The sequence below is a fragment of the Alligator mississippiensis genome, chromosome 2, assembly GCF_030867095.1.
Source record: "Alligator mississippiensis isolate rAllMis1 chromosome 2, rAllMis1, whole genome shotgun sequence".
Lineage (NCBI taxonomy): Eukaryota > Metazoa > Chordata > Crocodylia > Alligatoridae > Alligator > Alligator mississippiensis.
This window is the reverse complement of record NC_081825.1, coordinates 114,974,825-114,989,469: the sequence shown is the minus strand read 5'-3', so window position 1 is coordinate 114,989,469 and position 14,645 is coordinate 114,974,825. Positions and strand designations below refer to the sequence as shown.

The 14,645-nt window shown below is 38.9% G+C and overlaps 1 protein-coding gene across 11 annotated transcripts in view; it reads right to left on the bottom strand.

Moving 5' to 3' along the window:
* Nucleotides 1-14,645, bottom strand: part of BLTP1 (bridge-like lipid transfer protein family member 1) — a 248,576-nt gene that overhangs the window by 28,485 nt on the left and 205,446 nt on the right. For 10 of the 11 annotated variants that reach the window (XM_019494555.2, XM_019494560.2, XM_019494584.2 and 7 more), the window contains 7 exons: nucleotides 9,373-9,588; nucleotides 7,853-8,033; nucleotides 5,562-5,754; nucleotides 3,313-3,474; nucleotides 2,922-3,061; nucleotides 1,602-1,803; nucleotides 157-360 (listed from right to left, as the gene is read on the bottom strand). In XM_019494555.2, the coding sequence (XP_019350100.2) occupies nucleotides 157-360; nucleotides 1,602-1,803; nucleotides 2,922-3,061; nucleotides 3,313-3,474; nucleotides 5,562-5,754; nucleotides 7,853-8,033; nucleotides 9,373-9,588 (1,298 nt within the window). The remainder of the gene's footprint in view (nucleotides 1-156; nucleotides 361-1,601; nucleotides 1,804-2,921; nucleotides 3,062-3,312; nucleotides 3,475-5,561; nucleotides 5,755-7,852; nucleotides 8,034-9,372; nucleotides 9,589-14,645) is intronic. The other variant, XM_019494587.2, reaches the window with a different exon arrangement.

Below are 14,645 nucleotides of genomic sequence, written 5' to 3'. Positions count from 1 at the left end.
ATATATAAACCTGCAAAATGCAGTGCGTGTGCACGCGTGCACACACATACACACACACACTTAACTTTTTGCAGCCTTTTCAAATCTTAAAAGTTTGTGAAAACTTAACAAATTTTGCCACTGTTCATTAATTTTTAAAAATAAAATATTCTGTACCGAGAGCTCCCGATCCAGGAGTAAGACCAGTAACAGCAGATTTTTGCTTCCCTGCTCCATATGGATGAAATACATAGAGGGAGAAATCAGACATGCAGGCTGTGAAGCTCAGGCCTGATGAACTGCTGCTAGAACTAGTCAAATCAGATTGACTACTGCTATGTCGGGTTCTGCCAAGAGGGCTCCCTAGCCCAGGTGATGAACCTAGAGTAAATCCAAAGCATCGCAAGTTGAAGCAGTTTTGGTGCAAAAAGACTGTCAATATGACTAGGGACAGACATTCAATAAGCCTGAGCCTGAACTGATTCAATCTTTGCAGGTTAGTCTAACCTGGCTAGGCTGAACCGGTTTGTAACTGCACAGACATCCCAGAAATGCAGGCACATGCCTGCAGTGGCTCAGGCTAGAAGCCCTCCCTTCCCTTCCATAGTGCTGAGCTGAAGGGAGGCGTGGCCAGGCCCCAGCAGGACACTCTGATTAGGGAGGGTTTTCCCCCCCTTGTTGACAACACAGCATTTATCAGCTCTGTTATCACTATTTATCACCCCATGAGAAAACAAAGCCTCTCTCCATTAGTTCAAGCTCTTCTTAAACAACTTAGCCCTAAATGAACACAGTCCTGTCTGCCTTTGTCCTGTCTGCCACAGCACAGACCATAGCCAGCATGTGGTCTGCTAGCTAATGCTGAGAGGTGTCTGTGTAAGGCAGAGGGAAGGGGGGAATCCCTGCTTAGCAGGGAGTGGTGAGGGGTGGGGGGGAGTAGGGGGAAGCCAGGCAGACACCTGAAGTCTCTGCTGGAGCTCCAGCCAGGGAGCAGAGTGGAGGCGACAACTCTTCTGTGGAGCAGAGAACCCAGCCCAGGGAGCATGCCAGGATGCTGGAAGAGTCTGATTTAACTTAAACCAGGAAGGGATCTGGGACAGACATTGCATACACCAGTTTGAACCAAATCAGTTAAGTCTGATACTACATTCAACCATGTTTATCTCAAACAGTTTCAGCCATTTTCAAACTGGTTTATGTGCAATGAACATCCATTCTGTTACAGGTTTAAGCCAGTTTCTGATCACTTAAACCGGTTTGTGTGTAATGCCTGTCCCTAGCCTATGAAATGCCATGTTAACTCACATACCATATGAACTCTTTCCCAAAATCAGTTCTCAAAATTGGGGTGTGTATTACTGCTTACTACTGCCCTTGCATGGGTTTCAGACCTAGTCTAGTTGCTGTTCTGCCACACCAGGAAGCTCCTCTGCCTCACCAATGTCTCCTAGAATGCCACACTTCCTGGATACTCTATGTTGTCTGGAAGACTTACTGTACAACAGAGTCAGTCATGTCTCTAGAAAAATCTTTTTTTTCTGCCTTCTGCCTTCCAAAACAAGAGGCACATTTTACCTGAGAGCATGTGATATGTGAGCAAATAAGGTAAATGCATACTTTACCTGGAATCCCAGTTTTATTAACTGAGCTCTTTGATCCACTTTGTGAAGTACATCCACCAACTGACACATTTTCTGTGGGATACGTTGTGCCTAAGGACTCCAATTCTCCTCGGTTTGAAGAAAACACAAGGTCCAAGGAAGGCAACTTCAGCATGCACTCTACTCTTGATACTGGTAAGCAGCTGAACTTGATCTGTGAAGGCTAAGCCACAAAAGAGAAGAGAAAGGATTCTAAAAACAAATATAAAACACTAAAAACATCACTGTGAGCCCAAGTTCAAAGAATAACTATGGGCAATTTTAATAAAAAGCTTCTGTTTCACCATCTGTAAAGTTTATGTTCAATTCTGGGATCTAAACCAAAAGGTTTGTTACCAAGAAAGGACAGATGGCAGTTATGGAAGCCTGAAACTTGAGCAACTTCAATATAATCACAAACTGTTCTTCCTAGAATTAGGATGTGAAACCCAGTTCACTTCTGTTAATCCAAATCTCTGGATTAATTGCAGCTTCATACATGAAAGGTACTGAAGTTCAGCTTTGGTACCTATACAATAGCAGTACTACAGTGAAGCAACGGACATTAATAATTAGCTATAGCCAAGTATACTACTTGATCTATGTCAAAGGTTTGGCCTTCCCAAAGGTATACTTGCCATCTTAATCCTAATGTATAGGGAAGTGAAGGGAGGTCAGACATGTCTAAATTTTCAATATCCAACAGCCCACAACTTCTGGATCCAAAACTTACATTTTAAATGGCAAACACATGCCTTTTGTGTTTATGAAAGAGACTAGAATTCTTGTGGAAGATACCATTTGTATTTATATGGCTCAATTTATGAATGCACTCGAAGCTGGCTTTTGAAGAAACACTTTTTGCAATAGAAAAGAAAAAAACTTATCAGTTCATACACACACTGGATGTAGAGGCTCATTAACTAATATTTTCTGAAGAATAAGATGAGAATAAGAATTTTTCTCTAGGGAAGACAAGGTGGTCAGAAAAGGGCTGTAAAATTGTAAGAGCTTGACAGCAGCACAACATAGCAAATCTCACTGTCAATAAGGAAAGCAGTGATGAATTAAAATTATCAAGAGCCACTGTTCTCAAAATTCTTCATTTCTTTTGAATTCCAGTTGCTGGAGCCAATTATTTTTTAATTCTAGTTAAGTAAATTCCCACTTGTTAATCTAGCAGCAGATCTCAGAATAGTTTTCTCTAAAGCATCAAGTTTAGAAGCAATTTTTAAATTCATGTGTTTTTAAAGAATGCCATTAGCATTGCATGACATAGTGTATACTGTATTACAATCTCACCTGAACTCGCACATAAACTACCACGTCTACAGGAAATGATGAGTATGCCGATGTTGATGATGACACTAATGAGGTTGTGGATTCTTCCAAGGTATCTTGCATATCAAACTGTCCTATATCATCATCCTGAGAGCTAACAGCTTTAAAAAAGTAGAAAGAACTCATTAAAGTGGTATTTAAAAGGGAATACTTCTTTTAAATACCATCAATACAACTAATAAATACCATTAATAAATTACCATTAATAAATACCGTTAATACAAGAGGATACTTGTTTTAAATACCATTAAAGTGGTATTTAAAAGCGAATATTTGTTTGATACCATTAGAATTTAAAAAGCCAACAAGCTACATAATGGAATATATGAAAAAAGCAGTAAGCCCATGTTACCTGTGTAGTTCCTTTCTATTGGTGTAATAGGAATGGTTTCAAGAGCCTTCTCTAGGAAGTCCAGTAGGCAGGGGCTAATCACCATTTCCTCAGGCAAGGACTGGAGTGCAACCCATGCATACAGTTTAGCAGTCTTTACTCCACCACTTCCTTTCCCTTTGGCTGCAACATTTAGAACACATTTGTCTAGTGGAATTAAATTTCTCTGGATGCAAGTATAAGGTATAGATATTTCAAAACAGTTAGAGAAAATAACTTGCATCAGAAAAAAGCCACTAAGAAAATCAGCTAGGAAGAAAAAAGCATATGGGTTTTATTAAGAAATGTGTGTGAATAAGATATCGAATACAGTTCAGAAAGTTCAATTCTTTTCTTACACACCCAGCTCTGGACTTTCAATAAAGTCACTGAAGTCAGCAATACAAAACTTTTCCAAAAGACAAAAGAAAAGTTGCCACAATGTACAAGCCTATAGTTTTCCATACAGTTAACAAGGAAAATTAAAATGACTTGAAAATTTTGATGCAGTTTTGGGAGAAAAAAAGATATTGCTTTCAATTGAGAAAAATCCCAAAACATTTAAGGGTTAAAAGCAAAACCTATATCACCCAAGTAATAAAATCATAATTTTGAAACAGGATATCCTATCAGCAGTTGATAATATCCAAGCTTGAAGGTACCTGAAGCATACATTTATATGAAATAAGAGAATTATCTTCCAAATCCATGGAAAAAAAAACTGCACTTATTAATCTGTGCACACTAAAATGAGAAAATAAATTGACCTTAGTAAACTTTGGCAAGATCATGTATGGAAGCTATAATATCAGCACAGTTATTTTCTACATACATACGGTCAATTAAAACCAGCAGAGATGAAAAAGCAGTTACTGAATTGGGATTCACTGTCATATAATCAATGGCCATTTGAACACAAGTCAAAATATAACATTATGGCTATACAGGATTTCTACAAGCAAGATTTAAAGTTAAGTAAAGGATTAAAATAGAGCGTTACAATCACTCTTTGTTCATCTTCTTTCAGTTCCTAAGTTACTTGGCAATGAACTTTAATGCTATGCAATCTATTTGTGGCTAGTGCCATCTGGAGTAGTCTCCCTCTCCACATAAAATAACAGAAAGTTTGTTTTTTTTAAATCTTACTCAACTAGCGGAATCAGAAGATGTCTAGTAAGGGGCAAAAGTACTACTATGACTGTCAACATTAGTTTTAGAGGGACACATATGTGGAAGTGGCAGAAAAGAAAATGGGAGATATTTGGGTAAGAACTGAAGAGTAAAGAATTGTGAGCAAGCTTGAAAGGAAAGACAACAGAGCAGAGGCTGAGGGAGACCAAAAATATTTTGCAAATACTCAGACCCAGAAAAAAGAAGGGTGATGGAAGAAAATAGTAAAAACCTTGTAAAATTAAGAAAATATTTCAATTCACTGCTCTCTCAGAATTTGAACCTACTTATAGAAGCCTTTTTCAATTATTACATTTCCAATTTAACTGAGTTTTGGCACTGATTAATAATGTGCTCTGAAGGAGAGAAAAGTGAATCCCATAGAAGATGGAAATTAAATCTAGGTACCTCTAGATCTGATATGGCAACCTTCAAGCTACAGACCTCTAACTGAAAACAGAAATAATTTTACTTATTATTAAAATTTAATTTATGATAGTTTTGAATAAATTAGTCTGATATTTTAACTTGTCCATCCCCTCAATTGCTTGCCACCACAGTAAGGAACCTAATTTAAGGAAGCATTCTTCAAAGAAGTACTTTCAATACAAAAACAAGACAATAATGATAAACAGGTTGCATTCTTGGAAGAATGCAACAGAGGAAATGGTGAGTAACCTGAACGGCATAGATTTAATACCTATTGTTTTTAAGTTCTGAATACTACTAATATTTTTTAACAAAGTTTTACCTCCACCACCAAGTCTTATGTTGTTAAAGGAAGAGGTGGAAAAAGTAATGGCTGGTCATTACTGTGATCCACTATGACAACTGACAGACATGCTAAGAACCACTTGGATAGGAGATCTCTAAAAAGGTAGCTTTGAGAGGTTCAATTAACATACTGCACAAGCACTTCTGGAACTAGGCTTCTGCAGCCAACATTTAGAAGGATACTGTGGTATTGCCATTCATCTAATGCACAGATCTAAAGCTAGTAGATTATATGAAGGAAAAAAAAGAGATAAAGTTACAGTTTAAGAGGTAATCTCTACAAGTACCTGATGGGATCGGTGGGGGTTGGGGAGGAAGTAAGGTGTTAGTCTTGCTGTGGGTAGTACTACATAAAGGAGGAGATGTGGCAGTATCTTTCATACCATACAGCTTGGACTCTTTGGAAAGAGTTCTTGGCAAAGAGGATCCTCGAGAGGTATTTGGAGATTCAGTCTTTAAAGTCTTCGAGTTGTAGTGTAACTGAAACGCAAACAAACAAATTCAATTAGTTTCACAAAAAAGTAGCAGATCTTTTAGTATTTGCAGAGCGTTCAATTGTCTCCAGACATTTTTGCATTTTTTTAATTATAAAATCATACAAAATGTATAAAACAAATTGGAACAAACCAATGAATTTCATTTACAAAGATGTATAACCTTTTACAAGAAAAAGTGATACTTCACAACACACAAACCAGAATTGAATCCAAGCGAAGGAAGAAATACTCATTAAGTACATGGCTGCACAGTGCACATATTACAGGGTGCTACTGTCTCTAGAGCCACATAGAGGGAGATATACAGGTCATTAAAAGTATCACTAAAGACAACCCACAGCTATATAGTCATGCATAAATCACTTACCTCTCCCTTTAAAGAAACTCAAATGGTTCAGTTTAGGCATGAGCACCCTATAGATTTGGGTAAACAAGATCAACCCTTTCCCTGTAGATGGCATTACTAAGCAGAGCAAAAACTGCAAGTGATACTTGAGCATCCCTACATTTGCTTAAAAGTTACTAAAGCGAGCTGTTTCATGATTGGAATAATTAAATATTTCTCGACATCCTTGGTCAAATCAGCACCAGAAGCCTCTCCACATCTTAAAGACTTAGTGCAGGTCTTTACAAATATAAACTGAATTAAAAATCATTACTTCTTTTATCTATGCCTGATATTTTGGTATTCCTGAGCCAAGTTGCATATGACTTGCATGTAACACTGAGGTTTTTTTCTGTTTTTAACTGTTGATATGTTTGCTCATATGTACAGAGAGTTTTGCTGCTCTTTACTGGGCATACCTCCCAATATGGTCTTCAGTACACAACATCAGATACAAAGAGGGATTGCACCCATTAGCTCTACTCTGGAAGAGTTGTCATAAAGAAGTGACTTTCACAGCAACATTAAGTACCACATCAAGCCAGAAGGACTGTATTTACCTTGTGGAACACATTTAACCACCCTGTATTCACCAAATGAGAAAAGTGGGAGTTGCACTTCCATACGTAACACATGCAGTGAACTGATTTCCCATGATATGTAAGTACATATTCATGCACACCATCTCTCAGAGGGGGGAAGCATCCAAACCAAATATCTTATTTTAACCCAAACATTTTCATGGAACTAAATGGCTTCTTTATTTAGTGTAATCTCAAGAAAGAACTAAACAAAAATGAAACATTTTCCCATGTTACACCTAAAAATATTTTTAAAGAAAGAGAAGCTGGAGCCAACCTGCTGCCAGCCTCAGGGTGGGGTGGCTTGTACCGTGAGGGCAAGGGCACAAATTGGAGGAGTGCAGGGAAGACCATGGTGGGAGGGCCTGAGGGAGACCATGTGGTAGAAAGGGAGAATGCAGGGTATATTGCACAGTGGGACTGCCGGAGGGAGACTGTGCAGCAGGAAGAGAAGCACGCTCTGGATCAAAGCTTTCACTGCTGCTTCTGCCTGCCTGGGCCAGGGCCAGAGCAAGTGCCACAGACTGCTCCAGAGCTACCACAGAAGGTAAGTGGCAGGTAGGGCAGGGTTGAGAAGGCAGTGCAGGGGGGCAAGAGCCACGAGTCTAGCTACATGCCCTTACATCACTGCTTTCCCTGCCACAGCAGTGGGAAGCACAAATTTAAGACAGCCCCTCAATAATTAGATTCTATACATGGAAAATTATAAGGAATGTTTGATTTTCCATGCTTTAAATCTAATTATTGGGGGGCTGTCTTAAAATTCAAAGTCATTTTGGATTTAGGTAAATACAGTACTTTTTAAAGTCTATTAAAAACACAGCTTGTATCAGCTACATGCATTGCTCCCTTTATGCATGAACAATTTGAGCCATACATGATTCCAAAACATTATAAACAAAAGTAGAGTTAAATATGTATGACACATCCACAACCTCGTTTACTTCATTAAAAAGTAGGAAACTCACTTGATATATAAATCATACAAGCTGCAAACTAAAATAATAAAAATATATCATCTAAATTTAGATCCAAAGGAAGTCATATATTTGCTTATAATAGTTCTTAGTTGAAGAGAAAAAATAGCTTCTAATCCCACAATACTTTATTTTTACCTTTACGTCCACGCCAGGAATGTAAAATACTGTAGTTTCCAGATCACTAGACTTTGTCTGTAGAGATGATGGCACCTTTTTTCCAGCAAGCAAGTGAGTAGTAGATGCATAGTTTGTTTGAAACTTCTTCTTTTTTGAAGGAGACTCCTGATCTAAACTTCTGGAACTCCGATCATAACTCCTACAAACAAACAGCAATTCACAGCATGTCTTTATACAGCTCTAATACTGTATTAACAAGTATGTTTTTTCACTGCTTAAAAAGGGTGGAGTCCTTTATAAAAAAAAGCAACCCAATAATATCAAGCTGCATATTTGATACATTTCTAAATTTTTCATGTATTCCTTATCATAGTGTAGTGAGTTTGGGGTTATTGCTTCGCTCAAACAGTCTTTAAACTTCACACAATTCTTTATTTCCTGGGCACACTTGCCTCTCAGGAACACTAGAACACAAATCAGAACTCAGTATTACAAACTTAGCATAGTCTGTACAGGGTGCACTCACAGTCCTGATTTATCTTCAGCCCCTGAGAAGCTGCCTCTGACTTCCTGGTTCCCCTTTGCACTGCAGTTTTCCGTCTCAGGCTGTCTTTGACTCAGTTCTGCGACATGCTGCTGCTGCTGCTTCTGATCTTGCAGCCCTGGGTCTTCTCCCAGACCCTGTGCCTCAGATTGACTCCCTCTCTCTGTTTCTCACTCTCTCTCACTGAGTTCTCAGCTTGTAGTTCCCATTCTCTGGCTCCTTTCCCCAGGAGCCTAACTCTCCCTTTATCTGTCTCTCCAGCTGGTCACCCTGGGAATCTCTCTCCTAGCTCCCTTTCCTGGGAGCTCTTTAGCGTCCTGTGGCTGGTAATTATCTTCTCAGCTAGCCTAGTCCTCCTAGGCAGTCTGTAGTCAGTGCCTACTGCCTGCAGCTGGGCTGTAGCCCTTGCAAGCTTGCAGAGTGCTAAAGCCGAATGCGTGCAGTCTGCTGCAATCTTTTGTCAACCAGCCTGCTACATACAGACACTGACATTATCTTAAACACAAAAAAATGCTGGAATTCTTGAGTATCTGTATGCAGATTTCCAAGTTATTTTTCAAATAGTACATTTAAATATTTCTTAGGAGAGTAAAAAGGAAATAAAGGAATCCATGTGCTTTGGAGACTTGCATTTCCAATCATAAAGAACAGGTAAAAAATAAAGCAGTTGCACTCTGGTCTCTTAATATGTGGCTAATTAAATTCAACCCCTTTTACAAGCAGGCATTTTTAATGTTCTCTGGAACATAAATGTAAACTCAATCACAATGACATTCACTTAAATGCCATGGCAACCTTCAAGTGATGCTATCTGAAACCATAAAGTTAGCAATTAACAGTTTCTGTGCTTTTCCAATCAGTCAACGCACAGTAATCAATAAATGTGATATGTTGTGCTGCACTAATTCATATGAATGGAATCATTATTCTGATTTATGCTTAAGTTACTGTCAATTACAAAAGTAGCATTACTGTCTCTAAACAGATTTCTTACCTTCTTAAACTAATGTCATCATGTTCTTGCTGAAGTGTTGTTGGGTGCAACACACATTTTCCACAATCAATTTCAACTCTAATATCAAGTTCAAAGTCAATATTTCTTTCTGTTGTTGTGCCAGTCACATTCCTGTTGGTAGGAGCTGTTGGCCAGCGTTCAGTAAACAGCTGATGGACTGCAGCAAACCCTGTTGCTTTCTTACGAGAGGTATTCCTGAACAAACAACAATTGCATATTAAATATTAGCACTGTGACAACTTCTAACATTACCAAATAATGCATTTGCAGACAACTTAGCTACTCCATATGTGGAATACTTTAAGAAGTTTTCTATCAGAGGTACCATTTGGTAAATTTTCAGAGGTGCACAGTGACATAGCAGCTCATCCTCCTTCAAATTATCACTAAATATTTACTGTCTGCTAAATCAGACTGGGCCCCTGTTGTGCTCACTGTATAAGCAAAGGTAGACATGGTCCTACAACCTAAAGATAGCAAGTAAACCAGAGGTAAGGACAGACTTACATTTGCACCATTTCAGAAAGTGGGGCAACTTACTTCCTCAGTATCATGTGTCACCTGATTCAGTGTGATTGTTTATCTGCCCATTCCTGTCACTCAGTAAAATAAGTTAAACAACAATAATTTCCACATATGTATACTATCTGTATTTCAAATTAGCAGTAAATTATTACACCTGACCTTCACTTATTTCAGAACAGTAGTAGATATACAAACTAAATCAGATGCACTTTTGTAAGTCCCCATGCCCTCCAAAGGGGTGTAACTTTTGTCTGTCCATACACAAGAGGTAGGTTAGAAGAATACATAACAAAACACGTATACTTGCATGCATGTGTGTATCATTGCTAAAGATTCAGTGTATAATATTATGTTGATACAGATATATGCCAAAAACGCTCTGCTAAGATAGTAACTGTTAGATCAGTGATTCTCAACAAGGGAGTTGGTATTAGGGATGTGAAAGATTAAACAGTTAAACTATAATTATATTTACACTGTTAATACATTATAGTTAACAATTTAGAACAGACTATCTTGTGTGAATTATTGCATGGTTTACCAGTGCTACTTTTCCAGACCACCCTTCCCTGAGGCAGCTCAGCCTGCATTTGCATACCTCCTGCCCCTTCCACCAGCAGCTGTCACTGTATAAATTTAAGTGCTGGGCCCGGCGTGGGAAGAGGAGGTGGTGAAGCCGAGCCAAACCAGCTGTCTCCCCAGAGGAGGAGAGGAAGGGAAGGGAAGGCAGGGTAGGGTGCAATGGCCAGGAACAGGAGTTCCACTTGCCACCTATGTGTCTCACCCTATGGCAAGCAGAACAGGTGCTGGCTATTCCCATATATGCGTCATCAGTTACATGGTTAACTGATATAATTAGAAGAGTTTGAACAGCTACTATTTTAAATGATATTACAACACTACTTGGGATGCTGTGCCAGCCTTTGAAAAGGTGCAATCAGGAGAGGAGATTAGTGCAGGCTCTTCCCTTCCAGGTACTCCACCTTCCCCCTCGCACTGCAGCACAGGCTCTTCCCTGCTGGCTGCTCTTCCTTCCTCCTGACCCACCTTCAAACATGTAAGCACTATAATAGCTAAATATTTTTCTTGAATGGGATGCTGCTCAATTCACAGAAGTTATGAAGGGGTACCTCAAGTTTAAAAAAAGGTTGAAAACCACTGCATTAGATTCACAAAAAATAATTATTCACCTTTGGTCACAAAACATCTCTCAAATACTTGTCTTATTTATTTCTTCTTCTAATATTCAAATCAGACAAAGGCTTTCAACAACTGTCATTAAATAAAAACTCCAAGATCTGCATATATGTGGCAGCTCTACCCAGGCCTGTGCCCTTTCAGCTTTTGTAAATACAATCATTAGTCCATCCATAATGGAAGCACCCTTTGTTTTTTCCACACCTTGCAGTCAGTAACTAGAGATCTAGCTAATAGCTATTAAGAAAATTAAAAGAACCTCTTCCTTTCAACCCAGTAAAACCCCCACCTAAAAGTCCAATGATACAATTTAGACAAATTTAGAGAGAGACGTTGGAAGAAAAGGTCAACGAAGAAGAAAAATCACACCGACAAGTTTGGGTACCAAGGAAAAAGGAAATTTTAATACAGATTTATGAAATCATCAACTATCCCTTACTCTTGATTCTAATTTCAGTGACAATTTTAATTCAGTGCCTGGCTCTATACTCCTAGGAGTTGAAATCTGGATACATGAATCAACCCTACAATGGGAAAAGGCAGGCAACAAGGATGCCTCAGATCATCAAGGTCCCAAAGTCTCTTTCATGTCTTTAATTGTTGCTATGATTAAAGAAAATAGAAATATTCTACTTCTGAACAACCTAACAGTGATCAAGAAATAAATCTGTGATTTAAAAAGCAACCTAGAAGCACATAATATTTAATTAAATGCAATATCTGGAAAAATTAATACAGAATTTTAAAAGAGTAGATCTAAAAAACAAAAACTCTGAAAGTGGTAATTTTAATTACAGCTGATGAATTGGCAGTCTCTGAATAAAACAAACTTCTATTTTTTATCAAGCACAGCTCTATTAGAACTAGAAACAAGAGACTGAGAGCTCAAAATATTTTACAATTTAAGTTTTAAATAATAATAGCATGTGATTTAAAGACTAGAATTAGTGGCCCCAATATCCATGATAATGGAGATGTAAACAGGGAATTCTTCCAGAATCCCAATGGAATAAGTCATCAAATGAAGGAAGGTGATGCTTCCCAAAATTTAATGCAAAAGCAAATTTTACAATATTTAACAGATGGACTGAAAAGGATACATCTGAGGATTCACATTCATCATAACTAAGGTCCCATCTACATGTTACCAGTATTGCGCACTTGTTAAGTGTGCAATTAACTGAAACCAGCTACACATGCAAAGTACCTATCATGCCATAAAAAGGTCCAACCAGCTATAAAGTTAGACCTCGAAAATATGAACTAGCTTTATAGCTGGTTGGTGTCCAGCTTTAATAAGCACATATAGCAAAGTCTCCCCGCCGCAGGGGTGCACTGTGCCCAGCTGGGGTTGGGAGTCTTGAAACTGAGGTTTCATGTACCCTCAAGACTAAGAGACCATGAAAGCTGGGATCTCACAGCCATGGGGGTTTCCCCAAACCTCTGGGCCTGGGAGATCACAGCAGCCATGTCTCCCATCCCCAGAGGTGTGTGGGGCATCTCCATGGCTAGGAGCTCCTAGCCTTGGGAGCTTGGCTTCTTGCTGATGCAGGGGGACCCCAACTGTAGCAGGCAGAGGAGGCAGGCAGTGCATGCAGTGGGAGCCACGCACATGGCACAGCAGGAGGTGCAATTGTATGCATCGGGCATTACACCCATTCTGTCTCTACCTGCACATGTAGAGAGGCTCTAAAGGAGCAAGTACAAAGGACTATATACAAAGATAACCACAGATGTGGTATAAGTCTAAGTTATTTCAAATTCTACCCTGCATAGAGAGTGACCACTTATCCCTCTTTAAAAATGTCATTAGGATTTTGACTCTTACCTATCTACTATACAACTAGCCCCCAGTTTAGAAGTTGTAAATAAAAAGAGAACTAAATGGAATGCTGAGTTAAGAGAAGTGTGTTGCCCTATTTAAAAATACTCTCTCAGGCCACTTACCTCACATTCTCAAAGAAAAAGAACCCCAAGAAGCAATTAGTCAGTATGAAGTGGTTGTCCAAAAGCTGAATAATGCTCTCACAAAAGAGAGCATCTTTGTAGGGAATAGGCATTGGTGGCCTACACCATGCAAGTACTGCTCAAAGGTCGACTCCTTAATAGAAAACTTGGAGGAATACAAGTCCAAAAATGGTTGTACTAGCTTCCAAAAGTTCAAGAAGATTAAAAGAAAAAGAGAAGTGATAGAAAAAGAAATGGTATCAAATGATGGAGGAGCTGGTAGCTATAGGGCAAAATAAAGTTAATCAACCTTTTTATTTATTTTTATTTTTTTTCAAATATTAGCTAGGGCCCTACCAAATTCATGGCAGAAGTGGGCTGCAATGAGGCTCCTTTAATCTTGTAGGCTACCCCACACAAACCCCCAGCAGTGATTAGGGGTGGAGCCCTGCTTGTGGCCCACTTCTGACAGGTGGGGAGGCAAACACTGCGGTTTTACGGTTTTAAATATGGTGCTCTTGTTGCCTCCTACCACTGACTGGCCAAGGGGCCTCAGCAGCCCCCTGCTTGCTGCTGACTGTCAGGGAGGCAAAAATGGCAGGGAGGCAAAAAGGGCACCATGTTTTCACTTCTCTGCAAATCAGGAGTAAGCTGTAAGTGGGGTCCCTCCACCAATCAGCTGGGGGGTGGGGATTAGGCATGCAAGGGAACCTGCAAAGTAAAGGAGATGCAGAGCAGCGTCTTCTGCCATGAATTTGGTAGGGCCCTTATTATAGGCAAAAGGACATAACATTTTAGCTTAATCCCCAAGGCTCATACTGCTGAAGAAACACTGGTTTCGTTTAAAATAAACAAAACAAGTTTAACAACCCACTGACAGCTGGTTAGGGCAATGGTGGCTGTTTGCTGAGGGAATTATCTGTTAAATCACAAGCAGATTATTACCTTATCTTTTAGTCTGAAGTAAGATCATATATATCCTGACAGAAATGGAAAAACTCCTAGCCTCAACTTTCTTCCTCCAGAAATCTTCAAGGAATTCATTGATTGGTGATGTCCAATTTTGACAAATAAAATTGTCTATAATTATTTTGAAGGCATTTATCCTAACACTGGAACAAAAATAGTAGTCCATATTTAAAAAAAATAAAATGGTGATAAGAGATCCTGCAGCATATTGTCCTATCAGTCTTACACATATTCCAGGCAAAATATTTGGGAGATACTTACTCTCTCATCTACAAACATAGATTTCTGAAAATAACATTCTGTGAAAAAAGCAGGCCAATTTTAGTCAAGTCTATTTTATATGGACCACTGTTTAGTGCTGTATTATTTGGCATCCAAATAGATAAAAAGCTAAAATTATTTATATGTAGATTTCATTGATATACAGGGAGGTTTAGGACATCATTGATTGATTAAAATAATGGAAGAAACTGGTAGTGACATCAATGGATAAAGCTCTCCTACAGTTAATCATTGCTTACTATTCTAAAACAGCAGTGCTCTGGCCAGTAGTTTTCCAGCTAAGACAGGGGTACAACAAAGATGCCTGCTTTCTCCACTACTTTTTAATCTAT